At 49.4% G+C, this 17,209-nt stretch overlaps 1 protein-coding gene across 50 annotated transcripts in view; it reads right to left on the reverse strand.

The window, feature by feature from the left end:
* Positions 1–17,209, reverse strand: part of SORBS1 (sorbin and SH3 domain containing 1) — a 263,566-nt gene that overhangs the window by 87,155 nt on the left and 159,202 nt on the right. For 33 of the 50 annotated variants that reach the window (XM_066239021.1, XM_066239018.1, XM_066238990.1 and 30 more), the window contains 5 exons: positions 16,652–17,014; positions 12,572–12,716; positions 7,907–7,936; positions 2,335–2,507; positions 43–106 (listed from right to left, as the gene is read on the reverse strand). In XM_066239021.1, coding sequence (XP_066095118.1) covers positions 43–106; positions 2,335–2,507; positions 7,907–7,936; positions 12,572–12,716; positions 16,652–17,014 — 775 coding nt within the window. The remainder of the gene's footprint in view (positions 1–42; positions 107–2,334; positions 2,508–7,906; positions 7,937–12,571; positions 12,717–16,651; positions 17,015–17,209) is intronic. The other 17 variants (XM_066239033.1, XM_066239014.1, XM_066239024.1 and 14 more) reach the window with 2 other exon arrangements.

Here is a 17,209-nt window from a genome sequence, read left to right on the forward strand (position 1 = left end):
ACATACGAGCTCAGCAGAGCTGCTGCAAAAGCAAACCAGTACCTCTGTTTAGTTTGTGGATCTGCTTGAACATGGTCTTGTACCAGTCTTTCGATCTCTCGGTGTTCTGGAGAAAAACAAAGGCAAAAAGTAAAATGAAATGGAAATCTTGGTATGTTTCAGAACTTTTATGCTTACAAAATCATACTGGAAAGTGACATCTCAAGCCCAAACTTATGTTATTCTATACATACTTGTGAGCCCACATTTAAATCTTTTTTTTTAAATGTAAAACTTTTGGCCCTGGCTGGTTGGCTCAGTGGTAGAGCATTGGTCCGGCATGTGGAAGTCCTGGGTTCGATTCCCAGCCAGGGCACACAGGAGAAGCGCCCATCTGCTTCTCCACCCCTCCCCCTCTCCTTCCTCTCTGTCTCTCTCTTCTCCTCCCGCAGCCAAGGCTCCATTGGAGCAAAGATGGCCCGGGCGCTGGGGATGGCTCCTTGGCCTCTGCCCCAGGCGCTAGAGTGGCTCTGGTTGCGACGGAGCGACGCCCCAGATGGGCAGAGCATCACCCCCTGGTGGGCTTGCCGGGTGGATCCCAGTTGGGCAGGTGTGGGAGCCTGTCTCTCTGGCTCCCCGCTTCTCACTTTAGAAAATACAAAAAAAAAAAGTAAAACTTTTAAGAAAGGACAAACCAAGTGATTCACACCTGAATCTCCAGAGTAACATTTGGCCAAAAGGACACAGACTTTGAAAACAATGGACAAAGATCCACTTAAAAATGTGTCCTTTTTATAAATTTCATGTAATTTTTTAAAAAGTCCTGTTTCAGAGAGAACTGCTTTCCATACATAGATGACTAACCTGAAGTAAAACCTCCTAGAAACAGGAGAAAAGAACAACTGCTGGTCAGGCCTTGCCCCGCCCCTTTCAGCTTCTAGACAAGTTTCTCTACAGCACCTCGCCTGAGGCCAAACTTAGAGCACACAGTAAATGTCACCCTGATACCACAGCAGCCAATGCCGGAGCGCCATCATCCTAACTACACAGCTGGGCCCTTGCTGGTTTCTGTCTGTCTTTCATTTTTTTAAAGACAAAAATAAAACAAGGAAGGGAACAGATAGGTGGTTAGATCAGATATTTTCACTCCCACTTTACAGATGAGGAAAAATGAGTCAAAGCCCAAAGTCAGAGTTGGTGAGATGAGGAGGAGGGCTGCCTAAGACGATGGCGATGGGTAATGAGTGGCTGGGGACTCCGAGACTGCTCTGTCACCCACAAATTATGTAATCCTGGGCAAGAAACATAATCTCTTTGAATTCCTGCTTCCTCACTTATAAATAGGAATAATATTAGTATCCTCTTATAGAGTGAGTGATGTTTAAATGGGACAATGCATTTAGCAAACGGTAGCTGTGATTCCGATCAGTAATAATTCTCATTACTATTATTATTATATAGTTGTCATCACATAGAACCAGACAACAGTTCTTCTGAGGCTGAGCCCACTGCTGTTTCTAACGGCCTTCTCCAAAGATACACATAAACCTGTCCATTTGCTCCACGGAAACCACAGAGAAACATACAGCAGCCAATGTTCTGTCTGAGGAACTGCATTCACCCTAATCCAGTTTCAGAAGCTGGGCTTCCCTGGAACCCTTGGGGCCTGCAGGAGGCTGGCCTGCCCGAACGGGGGGGGGGGGGGGGACGGCCGGGCCCGGCTGCCCCGAGGCCCACTCTGCTCTGGAGGCCTCAGGAGGCTGAATCCATTGTGTGGTTGCCTTGGCGTTTCCTTCTCACTCTGTATGATGGGCTAGCTCCCAACCAGGGGAACTTCTGGAACCTGTGAACAGAGACCCTGAGCCTCAGTCCCCCTAGGGCTCCCTGACCCTGGACTAACAACTTCCGAGTAAGCTCCATGGAACAAGAATGAGCAATAATGTGTCCGTGGAAGGGACAGACTGGGAAACGGCCTGCCACGTGTTCCCCTTGAACCTGCATATGTCTAAAGTCTCACAGACGAGAGAGAAATTCGCAGCCTTTGTTCCACCCGGCTTTTCTTCACGTTCATTCGACCATGAAATCCTTTTTCTCATGAGACTTAGTGAGACCTCACGTACGCTCTGGGGAAGGCTCCTTGCTGCACACTGAGCCCAGGACCAAGGTGGGCTCAGGAGGCTGCAGCACAGCTCTTTGAGGCCCTGCAGCCCTCAGCGGGCTCGGACAGTGCACAACGGGGAGGACCCTCGCACGAGGCCTTTGCAACCCACGGGTGGGGTCCATGTGCACTCAGGGGTGTGTACTTGTCACTGGCTTAAGAGGAAGCCTAAGAGTGACTTCCGGTCAGGCTCATACCCGGAGTGGGATGCCCACTTCGTCCATGGACACATCGCTTAGGTCCTGAGCACTCTCCACCACCCGCCGACTGTCATCCTCGGCCTTCCTGTCAGCGGTCCTGCCAGGAGACGTGGGCTTCTCCCGGGGGGGCGCCGAGTCCCGTTCTCCCACTCTTCGTTCTGGCACAGGATCTAGGAGTGAAAAAAGTCGTTAGCTGAAGCTCTTCTGGCATCTCCAAAGCTAAAAAAACCAAACCAAACCAAAACAAAACAAAATGAAACAAACTCCCAAACAGGCCAGCTGGGGGGGAAGTGTGTTTGCTAACTCTTAATTGGAACGAGTTTCACGGGGAGCAAGGGTCAACAAACTTAGGCCCGGCCACCTGTTTTTGTAAATAAACTTTTATTGGATACAGTCACGCCCACACATTATTTATGGCTGCTTTCGAGCTAAAAGGGAAAAGTTGAGTAGCTATCACAGAACTGTATGTCCTGTGAAGCCTAAGATATTTACCGCCTGGCCCTTGGGAATATATCTGCCGAGGTATAAAGCTTGCTCCAGACGCCGAGTGGTTCTGGCTGTCAGGAGCAGGTAAAACCATAAAGAGGTGGCCGAGCATTACTTGAAAGTTCTTGTTTCATCTTCAGGAAGTCGCTTAACTTTTCTGTGTTCTGTTTTCTCATCGTAAAACAAGGATGCCATGAGGGTCCTAACAAGGTAACTGGGGCCAAAATGCTTGGAAAGCTCTAAACTGCCAAGTGCATCTTATATTATTTAACTTTTTCCATAATTTTTTTTTGGGGGGGGAGAAATTAAATGTAATGGGGTAACATTGACCAATAAGAGTACATAGGTCTCAGGTGAACATCTCTATAGCATTTGAACTGTGGATGGCGACGTTAAGTGCACCTTATTTTAAATTTGATTCAGGATTGGAAGTTACAGAGAGCGAATTAACATATCATGGGCAGCCTACCGATTATAAAATTTAGTTTATCCTGTTATTCCAAGTCATGTCGTTTATTTATGGGATGACGTTTACTAAGCACCTGCCAGGTGCTATGCATTCCCACGCAAAGGAAAGGCAACTGGGTGAAGGCAGGGGAGGTGGCCTCTCCCATCTAGACATGGTAACTTTGAGGAGACAGCAAGATGTTCAAGCAGAAATGTCCAGAAATGCCTGGAAAATATGTGCAGAGCGGAGCCCAGGGGAGAGGCCCTGGCAGGAGTGTGGTTTTAGAGCCCTCAGCACAAAAGTGATTGATGGCCGATCAAAGAGATGGGAGAGCTCACTGGCGGAGGTAAACGAGAAAGGGTCAAGGGCTGAAATTATGCACTGAGGAATATCACAGTCACAGAATAAAAAGAAAAAAGAAGTTTCTCCCAAAGGATGCAGCAGTCATTGGAGGGATAGGAGACGAACCAGAAAGGCAGATGAGCTGTCACTGGAACCAGAGAAGACAGACTTCCAAGAAGAGAGTGGTTAAACACGCCAGAAAACAGAAACCAACCAAAACCAGAAACCGAAGCAGAGGAGGAGGCACTAGGTCAGGCAAGAGAAGAGCCACAGGACTGCTATGTGGGAGCCGTTTGGGGAGGGCGGGGGAACAGACACCAGGTGGCAGAGAAAGAAAGAAATGTGTACACAGGAAGTGAGGTAGTAAGCAGGGAGGTGGGCACAGAAGAAATATGGCAACTAAAGAGGTCATAAGATTGGGGGGCAAGAAGGTCTAAGCGAAGGGAGTGTCAAGTCCTACCAGTGAAGCCCAGCCGGTGAGACTGAGGGGATGGAGGTGTGCCCTGGAAATCATAAAGGCTCAATGAGCATCTGTCCACTGACTGAGGAGGAGGAGGTCCTGCTCTTTGAGAATGAAAAGGTGCTGAGTGCTGGCTGGAGGAAACCGGCAAAGAAGGACCCCGAGGGCGCTCGCCAAGCTGCGCCAGAGTCAGAGAGATGTCCGTGTGCAGAGGAGAGGTTGGGGGAGTGGGAAACAGAGACGGGGCCCTCAGCTTTTACGCCTTTCACAGTCTGCTCCGTGGATCGGCTCTGCCTAGTTCTGAACTGAGGATTCATTCTGTGGCCGTAGAAGGATTTCTAAACATTCTGTGGGAGACTCAGCTCAGAGTCCTTCAGGAAACCTGATACTGGGTGTCATTACCACAGGCTTTAAAGGATTTTAAGACCAGACTGGCTTCATGGGATGAGTTCTCATGCTCCTAGGAAAGTCCAAAAGGAGACCAAGGATGTGGCAGGAAGCACGGGATGTGTGGGGGGATTTCAGGTCACCAGTGTCTACTCTCAAATGGCTCTCTGAGCACTCTCCCACCTGCAGAGGCCTTCCTAAGTGTGGCCAAGATTTCAAGCTCTGTCTCACCCGGTGTTTGGGGGTGCACATACTCCTCACTCCTCTATGCCATTTCATCAGAAGAAGAGGAAGATCACAGCTATGCCATTCTCAGAGTTTTCGGGTCCAATGACTTTTTAAAAACTTGTTATAACAGGTATCTCTAACAACAACGACTGAACTAACTGCAAACCCAGGCTGACAGTCCACGGATTTGTTCCAAGCTGCCGGAGTCCTTTTGATCTACAAAAATTAGCCCTGAATGATCTTACTTTAGAAGCTTGTGATCATGTGATTCTTGATTGAGTGGATTTGAATATACAGACGGCTGAATTGCAGCCGCTGAAGAAAAACTATTTCTTTATATAGTGAAAACCTAAGTGACACTTTATTGTCACACAGGTGACAGGGCCACCCTTTTGCCATGTGTGTTATAATGCAGGCTTGCTCCTTCTCACTAGGCAAATACTGATTGGTCCCTCATACGACATCCTGAAGCATTTCCTTCTGATCTTTACTGTGCTTTCAAAAGCAAGGTCCTGGAACAGGACCATAAATCAACAATGGTGCTGACAACCTGAGACAGGTCTCCGTTCAGGGGGTGGGAAAAGCCTGTCTTTCCTTCACACCAAAGCTCCGTGACTAAGAGTTGCCGCACACTGACACACTTTTCTCGGGGAATGGAGGCGTGGCCCATGCCAGCCCCTCTGTCCTGGCCCTTGTATTCCTGTCCATCTGCCCAAGGGACCCATGAGCTTCATGAGACTCTCACTGAGCATGAGGCTCCAGAAGTTCAATAAAAATCCATCAAAGGGAGGGAGGGAGGGAGGGAGAGAGAAGGAGACAGGGAGAGGGAGGGAGGGAAGGAAGAAGAGAGGGAGGGAGGGAGGGAGGGAGAGAGAGGGAGGGAAGGACAGAAGGAGGGAGGGAGGGAGGGAGGGAGGGAGGGAAGGAGGCCTGTGGCCCTTCCAAGTCCCACCACCACAGATGAGATGAGCAGAGCCTCACTTACTCCAGGGCACAGGCTGGGGTATCAGCCCAAATAGCCCTCTCTCTTTGGAAGCTTCTGAACAAAATGGTACTTTTTAAACAAAATTTAGTTAGCTATTTATGTGCCAAGCTATCCAACACCACGAGTGGCTCTGTGCCAAAACTCAAAGGAGGCCGTGGCTGGAGCCTGGAGGCACAACAGGGAAGCCCTGGCTTTCACAGAGCACTTGCGAGTGTGCAGACAGACCCCAACGCTGCCCCACACAATCCTTACACACCTCTTCGAGGCAGGGGCAAGGACTGTCATCCCCATATCCCACATGAGGAAACTGGCCCAGAGAGGTGACGTCACTTACCCAGGGACAAACAGCCGTAAGAGGGAAGAGCCAGGACCAAACTCGGGGTCTCACTTGTATTTGGGTGCCTTTTAAAAAATCTATCCCACTGCCCCTTTCAAACTCCCAAAGGCAGGAAGCTACCTCTGTTCCCAAGCCACCCTGCTCTCAGCAACCTGGGCTGGGGCCACAGAGTGAAGTGGGCTGGAGGGCGGCATCGTGAGGAGGGGGCAGCGAGGGCACCTTGTGCTAACCACAGCCTGTCCTGGCTCCACAGCCAAGTTCTGATAAAGCTGAGAGGGTGTGGGAACCTCGTGTCCTTCCCGCCTGGGCTTTCCGCGAATCCCAAGGACACAAGTGGATGAAATGAACACAGAACTCACAGAGCAGCTGCTCAGAAAACGGTGGCTTTTGTTATCCACCAAATCAGAGAGACTCTTGACCTCAGAGTTCAAGAGGATCTGTAAGTCAACCAAACGCATGTGTTTCCACACATGTGGCTTTTTCTAGAGAATGAACATACTGCTTCACTAGATTCCCCAAATAGGTCCACGACCAGCACAAGATTACAAACCATCACACCACAAACTGCTGGAGGGCAGCAGTTTGCTGACATCGCTCTAGAGCAGGGGTCCCCAAACTTTTTACACAGGGGGCCAATTCACTGTCCCTCAGACCATTGGAGGGCCGGACTATAAAAAAAACTATGAACAAATCCCTGTGCACACTGCACATATCTTATTTTAAAGTAAAAAAACCAAAACGGGAACAAATACAATATTTAAAATAAAGAACAAGTAAATTTAAATCAACAAACTGACCAGTATTTCAATGGGAACTATGCTCCTCTCACTGACCACCGATGAAAGAGGTGCCCCTTCCGGAAGTGCGGCGGGGGCCGGATAAATGGCCTCAGGGGGCCGCATGTGGCCCGTGGGCCATAGTTTGGGGACCCCTGCTCTAGAGCCTGGCTCAGGGCTTGACACAAAATAAACATTCAATGAAATGACAAGTGAACCAATGGCGGCACCTACTGAAAACAGGGACTAACACTCATCAAACAGTGATGCCAACGCCCAGCACTAAGCTGTTTATAAGCAGAACATCTGACGGATAAGAAACTGATGTACCTTAGCACGTTCGTAACCTGCCTTCGGTGGTAGAACCAGGGCTGAGAGCAGAAAGGCTTCAGAAAGGCACGAGGAAATGGCCACATTTTCCCATTCCTGGGTTTCCTCACAGTTTTCACCTACATTTTTGTTCCCTCTCCACCCAACTCATCCCAATCCTGCACATTTTATCCGGGAGGGAGCCTGGATGTCTGGTTATATTTGTGGTCACTCCCCACCACTGTCAGCTCTGATGGAACGTGCTACTCCAGCAGTCAGTACAGAGGGCAGAGCCGGCATCACCCGGCAGCTGGTTAGAAACGTAAATTCTTCCCTACGCCCGTTTGAATCTGAGCTGCAGGAGGTGTGGCCTAAGCTTCGACCAGCGCTCCACACTCTTCCAGACACTGCTGGCTGGAGGCTCTCTCCTGGGTCCATCGCCCCAGGGGCACCTACTGGCATTTGGGCTTGCCGCCCAGAGTAGAAAGAACTCATCCACATCTCCCAACCTCCAACCTGTCACAGGATTTTGTTCAGAATATCCTGTTCTCACCCATCAAGGCACATATCACAGGTCCACAGGACACGTTTACTAGTTTGGGTCCCTTGTCCGGTGGGCGCCACCAGCCTGCAAGCCGCAGCGAGGCGGAAACTCTGCCTTTTCTCATCACCCTTGCCATCCGGCAACAGACCGTGTCCCCCACACATCAGAAGAGCTTATGAGACTGGGCTGATTGGACATCAGGTGGTGACCAGAAGCCAGCCGTAACAGGAACAGGTGGTAACGTGTAAATAAATGTTTTTCACCTACCTGAAAGGCTACTGAGTCTTTTCTGCTGTTCTGTTATAAAAGAAAAAAAAAAATACACACAGTATGAGCTTTACAAAGACATGGTAAAACCGAGACTCGTTAGCACCCCAAGATCTGTGTCCTCACTGTCCTCTGGGCTTAGATACCGAGATGGAGTGTACCCAGTGAATACAGAGGGATTAATATGGCTCCTGTTGTCCAAGGGTGGTATCTCTACCCCCTGACCCTAGGTCTGCGCCAGGATTCAGGGAACCGTCACTGTTTTCTGGTTTCACGGAAGCAGGACCTTATACTCCCCCATCTTGGGACCTTCTGAGGGAAAGTAATTGTGTCACCACCACGGCAGTGACCACCTCCCGGGTGCTTGCAAAACGCCAGGCATTGTTTTAAGAGCTTTTACATCTATCTCCCCTCCTCTCACTTGTAACAGAACAAAAACTAAAAAAGAGCTTTCACACAGGTTAGTCCTTTCTATCTTTGCAGCAACCCTGGCGGGTAGGTCGGGTGGCTGAGTTTGTGGTATTTTGGTAAAGGGTGCAAACTACCCAAGATGACACTGGAAACCGGAGCTGGTCTGGAAGCTGGAATCGCCGTGTCTTCTAACCCAGGGTTCTTTCCAACTCGAAGCACCAGGCCCCCACCCCTTAACGCTGAGCTCTGTGGGTATCTCGCCTCCTTGGGCACCGTGAGGAGGGGAGGACAACTCTCCTCTGGGCAGTTCTCTGTGTACGTGCTACGGCACAAGCACAAAGATGACGTCTACCTTCCATAGCTGCTAAATATAAAGTAGCTGCATAGATAAAAATAAACGCTTGCCAGCCCGTGCTGTCATCATCCCTTTTGGCCGGACCCCCCCCCCCCCCGAACCACTGTGGACAGGAGTTCAACAGAGCAGCAGGGAGCTCCCAGAAGGTGGAAGCAGCCCATTCCCTCTGCAGGGAGCTCCCAGAAGGTGGAAGCAGCCCATTCCCTCTGACCTGTGGACGTGGACGAGGCTCACTCACACTGGACGGATTGCTCACACTGGACGGACAACAGAAGTCCAGCGGAGCTCCAGGCTCTGCTCGGCCAGCACAATGTCAGACGACACTGACCACCATGGAACCCCATTTTCCTGTTTCTCCCTCAGTTTCCTCATCTATTAAAGCACTCGTTGGGCCTTGGCTGGCTAGCTCAATTAAATGGAGCATCATCCAGAAATGCCAAGGTTGTGGGTTTGACTCCCAGTCAGAGCACACACAGGAAGCAACCGGTGAATGCAAAGTAAGTGGAACAACAAATGAATGCTTCCCTCCCTCTCCCTCCCTCCTTCTTTCCCTCCCCCTTTCTCTCATTCCCTCTCTCTCTAAAATCAACCAATCAGCCTTGGCTAGTTAGCTTAGTTGGTTAGAGCACTGTCCCGAAATGCCAAGATTATGGGTTTGATCCCCAGACAGGGCACATACGGGAAACAACCAATGAATGCACAAATGAGTGGAACAACAAACCAATGTTTCCCTCTCTCTCTCTCAAATCAATCAAACAATTAAAAAAAAAGTGCTCACTTGGATCCACAGATCCCAAACTCTGATCTCCGAGCCAGGGGCAAGGTCTTCCCCACAGGCAAAAGCAAATTTATTCCATTTAAAACAGTATGTTGTTCCTACTTCTGAGGTGTGAAATGACCTTTCTTTCGTGGAATGACATGTGATGTAGATAACAGCAATTGCTTTTCAGGGGTGCTATTTAGTGAAGTTTAGAAATTAGCAACCTGAGGTCCCAGACTGCTTCATGTGACAGAAGTGTGGGAAGCTTTGCACCCCGGCTCTCCAGTACGACCCGTGGACGCCCGGCAGTGCCAACATGCCCTGTGAGCTGCTGAAAAATGCAGACTCTCGGCCCTTCCCCAGACCCCCTGGACCTGAATCTGCAAGTTCTGAAGACCCCAAGCCTCCAGGCACATTAAAGACCCAGAAGCTTCGAGGCCCTGGCCGATTGGCTCAGTGGTAGAGCATCGGCCTGGCGTGCAGGAGTCCCAGGTTTGATTCCCGGCCAGGGCACACAGGAGAAGCGCCCATCTGCTTCTCCATCCCTCCCCCTCTCCTTCCTCTCTGTCTCTCTCTTCCCCTCCTGCAGCCAAAGCTCCATTGGAGCAAAAAGTTGGCCCGGGCACTGAGGATGGCTCTGTGGCCTCTGCCTATGGCGCTAGAGTGGCTCTGGTTGCAACAGAGCGACGCCCCGGAGGGGCAGAGCATCGCCCCCTGGTGGGCGTGCCGGGTGGATCCCGGTCGGGAGCATGCGGGAGTCTGTCTGACTGCCTCCCCGTTTCCAACTTCAGAAAAATGCAAAAAAAAAAAAAAAAAAAAAGACCCAGAAGCTTCGAGCTAGGGGATCCACCCATCTCTTTCATTCCTGAGTTTCCTGACTCAAGCCCTCTGACCAGACTGATCATGAGCAGTCCACCCTCACACACACGCACGACGAGAGCTCATGGGAGGGAAGCGCGAGCTGCACGTGCGTGACCTCCAGAGCCGGGCGGACACGCCGTGCCCTCCATGGGTTTGCGGCAACGGAAGCTGGCTGCGAGAGACAGGGGCTACTGTCACACTGTGCCCTGGGCCAGTCTAGGCAGGAGAAAAGGGAACCTTTTTTAGGATGACTAAATCGGAATCCCAGAAGTAGAGAAAAGTTATCGTTCTCTCAGGAGACTCTGCGATAGTTAAGAAATTGTTTTTACAGGTATTATCTATAAGGCAAAGCAGAGCGGCCAGGCTGGGTCAATTCTGAAGCCAAGCCAGGAGCGCTTGACCTAAAGCCCACTGACGGTCACTGACCACGGCTGGGCCCGCGAGGCGCTCCTTCCTCCTCGGTGCTTCCTGCGCCTCCGCCTCGGGGGACAGATGGTTTGCTCTTTATGGGAAGCTATTTCTAATTCCAAAAAGCAAATGTACTTGTATCCTTTTCTGAAGGATGTGTGATTCAGGCTGCACAATTCTGATTTTTAAACCCAAGGGTAGGGCTTAGACAAAAGAGAAAGGTAAGAACCAAAAGGCAGTTGTGCAAAAAGGAAAAACTCATTTGATCACGGAAGAAACAAGGAACTACTGGCATTTCTGTGCCCAAAGATGTCTCACTAGGTGCCATCAGAGGGACTTAGCCGAAGTAGCTGACATTATACTTGGCATTTCCCAAAAACCAAGTTGCCTTGGGAATAAACCCCATTTTTAGAGAAACTGCTTTTCCTTCTGGGAACTAACTTGCTTCTGTTTGACTGGATTTTTTAAAAAGATGAGTCATAAAGAAGTTCATAGAGAACCAAAATTTCGCATTGTCCTGCATCACAGGCACTTTCTGGGCAAAGAAGGCCCCTGAGAGAGGAGAATGGGCTCTTACATAGTTCAGTGTGGGGGCTGAGAGCCTTTTTATTTTCTGGAGAACACAGATTCATGGATAAGAATTAATATGGAGCCACACACAGTAAAAAAAATAAAATTACTAAAATAACTAAGATCTGAGTGGAAAGATTTTAAGTGAGAGAAAATGCTTCATTCATCTATTTTTTTAAGTTAGAAACAGGAAACAGAAAACTCCATTTAATATGGAGAACAATTAAAAATAGACTTCTGCCCTGTCTCATCCGAGTTGGTGCAGAGGGAGGCAGAGGGGAGGAGGTGACGAAGCAGGAAGGCAGGGAGTCAGGAAGAGAAAGCTGCTACCACGCGGAACAAAATCATCAACCCCCCCTGCTCTTTGAAATTCAGATGAAGAAGCCCTTTCTACACTCAGAAACATTGGGAAAGCTGGAAAACCTTGACATCTCACACCGCAAGGACCTTTGGGGAAAGGGAAGTTTGTTTCTCTACTGCATTCCCAAAACGAAAAATTGGGATTTAGAATCATCTTCTGAATTTTAAAGTAGTAGGAGGAACATATGCAATTATTACCCAAAAAGCACTTCTGCTTCCGTGAAGATCCCCCTGCAGAGAGGTTGGGGGACCAACCAGAAGCAGTCAGTCAGACTGCAGAAAACAACATGAACTCTCTCAGCAGGGCTGCCCGGGCCACGCAGTGAAAGGCGCAAACAGCCACTCGTGTCCCCAGAGGCTGCGCCGAAAGGTGGCCCAGTGTAACAACTGCTGGCAAGAAGGAAGGCTGGTGAGTCACTAAAAAAAAGTTCAATAGTCTCTGTTTAGAGGTACAAAAGCATGTTCCAGAAAACAGTCCATCTACTATGTTTTCTTTTTATAATTTTGGAACTCAAAATTTTGCTTTCTAGAAATGATGTCAAAGACTACATGATTTAGGACACTACTGCAAAGAGGTACAACTGCACTTCCACTTTCCAAGCAAAGCTAGGATTAGAATTCTCACGATGAGAAAATTAAGGGTCCCAGATGGTTCCTTCCCATCTTTTCTTTCTTTTTGGCGCCACCATGTGAAGACCCTGGGAAGACCCCAGGTGCGGAACATGTGCTACACCTCAGCTTACTTTACCGCGACATCCAACATCATCCCAAATCAGGGGTCTGTCTGCCATGATTTACTCTGTGGGTCGTGGGAGTAAACTGGGCAGACGGCCTCGGGGAAGCACAAGAGTCGTGCTCGTTTCCGTGACAAGGCAGAATCGCCGTCCCACAGGTCACGGACTCGTGAGCTGAGGCAGAGGTGTGCTGCGAAGCCCCTTACCTCGGTTGTGTTGCAAGAGCACGATCGTGGGGTTGACGATTGTCGTGGAGGGGTAGGCAGACGATGGCTTGCTAACTGGGACAAAGGTTTGGGAATCAGTTCCAACGCGGGATAAAGAAACTTCATTTAGCAGAGGACTTGAATCCTAAAAAGAAAATAAACATGGTAGCTGTCAATACACAAAACCTAGAGTTAATGCTTTTTTTTTTTAAAAAAAAAAAAAAGAAACTTAAAGTTTTACAAGGACCTTAATTGAAAAGAAATGTAATCAAGGAGAAACATCATTAATTCCAGTTAGAAACTTAATCTGGAATGCTTATTCTCTCTGTTGGGATTAGTAAGGGGAGAAAGGGAAGGTAATGTTACTGAAAATCTCAGCAACATTATTCATTATTTTCACCTGGTAATAATTGTGGATCAATCCAGTTACTGAAAAAGCAAATTCAAATCAAAGTAAAAACTCATGCAAAACTCATGCAATTCCAAATGCGATCTGAGAATAAGAGCTGGTTTAATTGGGAAAAATCAGAAAAGTTTAGTACACTTGTTTAAAGAACCATAAGACGTTGTGAGGACAGGAAGCCACAGATGTAAGAACAGAAAGAGTTAAGTGCTGGAACTCCCGGCATCCACATCACTGAACAACCTTACTAGCACTCGCTTCTGAGATTCAGATATCATCCTGTCCTACTGTGATGTTTTTTTCACTTCAATATCGAGTGACAAAAATCTCTAAGTAAAGACTTGTGAAAATCCTGACTTTTAAAAATCTGAGGGTCTCTGCCAGAAATACCAAAAATATTATTACTATTAACGTTATAATCTGCATGACAGGAATAATATCAGTGTTTCAATTTTTTTAAGCCTGGGTATTGTATTTTTATTTTTATTATATGTTTTTAATTGAATTTATTGGGGTGACACTAATTAACATAGTTATACAGGTTTCAGAGGCAATGCCAGTCTTTTTAAAGACAGAAAAGACCTCAAAATGCAGTAAGACTATGTAGACAAGTTCTTCTATCACCCATATACATTTTGCAACGTTTCTATTTTAGAATTTACAGGCCCTAAAGCCAGAATATCATTCTTTAAAGGGTTTAAAGACCAACACTTTGTGACTCTCCAGATAAAAATATGGCATAAAAGCAACGCAGATGCTCCATCAGAGATCATCGCTTTAAGTACGTGCGTGCGGGACAAGAGCCACAAGTCCCTCTCCCTCTCCCTCTCCCTCTCCCCCACCCCCGACACCTGCAGGCAGCAGGTGCTCATGACTGACAGGAGCCACCTATCAGCAATGGTGTTTCTGAACAGCTTTTGTTCAAGAAAACAGAAGTTTGGGCGACTATCTTGCCCACCAAAAGAGAGGATGTGAGTGTCAGCACCTAGGACAGCTCCTGACACACAGTAGGGGCAGCTACCAAAAAAATCCGGCTTGCTCAGCCCAACTCTTCTGAAAGAGCCCCAGTGTCGCAGCTGTTATTTATGAGCGGCAGCTCAGTTTAGTGAACACAACTTTCCCCCAAGTCTTGAGAGGCACAACAGAATCTTGGACAACAGTGCCTCATCTCAATTTTTCATTTGTAAAGTGGAAAAACAATTATACCGTCGTACTTTACTTCCAGAGTGATGTCATACTGATGAGTGACAAATCAGTGGAAACTCTGCCACAATGCAGCCAAAAAACACAAAAAGTCAGGCATACACCTTTTAAAAGTATAAATACCTCCTGTGACGCCTGGAGCCAGGCGTCCCCAAACTACGGCCCGCGGGCCGCATGCAGCCCCCTGAGGCCATTTATCTGGCCTCCCACCGCACTTCCGGAAGGGCCACCTCTTTCATTGGTGGTCAGTGAGAGGAGCACTGTATGTGGTGGCCCTCCAACGGTCTGAGGGACAGTGAACTGGCCCTCTGTGTAAAAAGTTTGGGGACCCCTGTGTGAGCATCAAGCATTTTAGAAATTTTACTCTGTGGCCCAAGTCTTATTTCTGAAACCTGACAAAAATGGTTATTGACCAAAAGGACCCAGACCAATGGACGTGAATTTTCCTCTCCCCTCTTCCTATCAAATAGCTGCAGACAGAGCAGATACCAACTTGTGGTTCGGCCACATCCACAGGGGATCTGCTCTTCTTGACGATTCTTTCAGTGGAGGAGCCCCAAACAGTTTCCTTTTTCACCCCTCACTTTGTTACCTGGGACCAACTGAAGCCTCCCAGGAAGTCTTCACCAGGCTAATCAGTCGGGTTGGAGAAACTGAGGACACTGTCCCAACTAATCTGTCCTGGTACTCCTGAAACACAATACGGAAACCTAGACCTACACAGATGGCGAAGGACAGGGCGCACAACACGACGGCTCACAAGGTATGCCGGCACACTGAAAGTAACACTCATCCACATGCTGCCCTAGAGAGTCTGTGCCAAAGGGAAGAAACCTGTATTCTCCCAAACAAGGGCAGCCTCTAAATTCACCCCTAAGTTGAGCTGGGGTGAGGTGAGTGCTCCAGGGAACAGTTCTGCATCTTTCTCCAACAGGGCTGAGTTGTCAAGCTCAAAGCTAGGATATCCAAGCCCCTGGGTCATGTTTGGCAGGGTCCTGACCTAACTGCGTGGTGCTGCATCTAGAGTTTTGAGAAGAGGTCCCAGCCCAGAATGTAGCCATTCGCAGCTTTGCGACGGATATCTCACTATAATTTCTCTGAAAAGCCAAGAAAATGTTTCCTTCCTGCTTTCCGCATGACTTGCTTCAGTTTAATGAGCCGTCTGAGTCCGTTTTGTAGGCATATACCTCTTTAAGCAAAGGATGTCAGTGAACATTCAGTTCCTTCATCCAATTGTATGATCCTGTATCTCAAAATGTGGTCCATGGACCCTCAGCATCAGAATCCCACGGGATGCAAACTACCAAGTAGCCCGAGTCCTAGGTCCCTCAATCAGAAACACCAGGAGTATGACCTGCAGCTGACAATGTAAATGCTGATCCCACAAACACTGAGCTTGAGAACACCACTCGGGCAAGGCCTGAGAGCAGGGCAGTGCCTTGCTCATGGCTGTACAAAGAAGGTCCAGAAGACTGCCTAGAACAGGGGGGCAACTCAATGGCTGTTAATTAGCCAGCTACTTATTTTTGAGGGACTCTGGCCCCCATTTGCTGCAGCAAGTCCTCAGCAATGTAGCTAACACTTCTGGGTGCTCTGTGTGGCAAGGACCAGAGCCGAAACTATTACACACTCGGGCCCACGCACCTCAGCCCAGTGTCCAGACCCAGGTAACCCAATTCACAGCTCGCACTGTGGTGCCCTTCCGTCTCTCTGTCTCTGGGGCTTCTGAGAATAAACTATTTTGATTCAGCCTTTCTCTAAAGCACTTGGGCTTTTTCCCCATACGATGGGGACGTGTCCCTCACAGGATGGGACGTAAAGTGCAAGGGCTCTTTAACTCCATGACCGGTGAGGCACTGTTTGGCCACAAAGGCCCTGGGAGCCACCACTCAGGGGTTCCAGCAACCTTCTGCCTTTTGGGGAAACAGTCCTAATATTTGTACAAGGCTTTTATACCCATCTGCTCACTCATACCCAACTCTCTTCTTTTAACCTAGTCTCTGCCATTGCTGTACATGAAAGACCTTGTTTACTTGCTAAATCAACACAAAAGCGACTGTTCCTCTCCTGCTCCCTGGTGGAGAGACTGCGCCGGCTGTCCGCGTCCTTCTGCAGCTTTCTCGGCTCCCAGCAGCATGCCTGCCCAGCCTGGGGTGAGGACAAGCAGCCAGAGGCAAGGCCACAGAGGTTGTTCTCTCCGAGGGAAAGCAGAGTGCTTTCAGGAAGATGTGCATTCCGGACAGGACAGGACAGTGAGGAAGAGGGACTTAGACACCCGCGAACAGGTGCAGAGCCCCAGGGACACAAGGGGAGGCATGCACTCTAGGGACAGCAAACACGGGTCCAGTCATCACGCAAGCACAGCGGCAGCCAACACGTCCCTCAGAACTTTAGTACTTCGGTGAGAAAGGGGTTTTTACTGCCGGGAGCAGACATTCAGGAAAGCCGTGGGGAAGGGATTCCAGCAAGCTTACGGTACTTGGAACAGCTCCCGTGAGGTCAGGCTCCGAGACTCTGTGCAGGCCCTCCGGGACTGGGGGGACCAGAGGCGGTGGTGGTGAGAAGGATGGCGGTGCCTGGCTAACGGGGGGGTGGGGGCCCGGAGCGCCAGCTGGCGGGCTGTGCGGGGGCCGCCTCTGCAGGTGGGGGGGAATGAAATCGTCTAGAGTCGGGAAGGTCAGAGGCGGGCCGGCAGGGGCGGTCGCCGGGCCCGGGGGGCCCAGTTGCCCCAGAGGTGCTGGAGGTCTGGCAGCGCCTTCTTGCCCTCTGTCAGTGTTAACCAGGTAGAGAGGGACAACTATGACCTCAGGCTGGGCTGGGCTGGAGGAAGCGGCGTCCTGTAGGAAATAAGGGGGTCGTTACGTACAAGGGCACGGCAGCGGAGAAGAGGAATTCCACATTTCAACAGCTGAGAGTGGACATGCAATGATGTAGCCTGAGAACTATGTGGTCGGTGCCCTTTCCGCAGAGTGCATGAGACAGTCGGTGCTGGCCAGCTGGCCTCCCGACACTCAGGGACACAGAGGGAACCC

The sequence above is a fragment of the Saccopteryx bilineata genome, chromosome 7 (assembly GCF_036850765.1).
Source record: "Saccopteryx bilineata isolate mSacBil1 chromosome 7, mSacBil1_pri_phased_curated, whole genome shotgun sequence".
NCBI classification, from domain to species: domain Eukaryota; kingdom Metazoa; phylum Chordata; class Mammalia; order Chiroptera; family Emballonuridae; genus Saccopteryx; species Saccopteryx bilineata.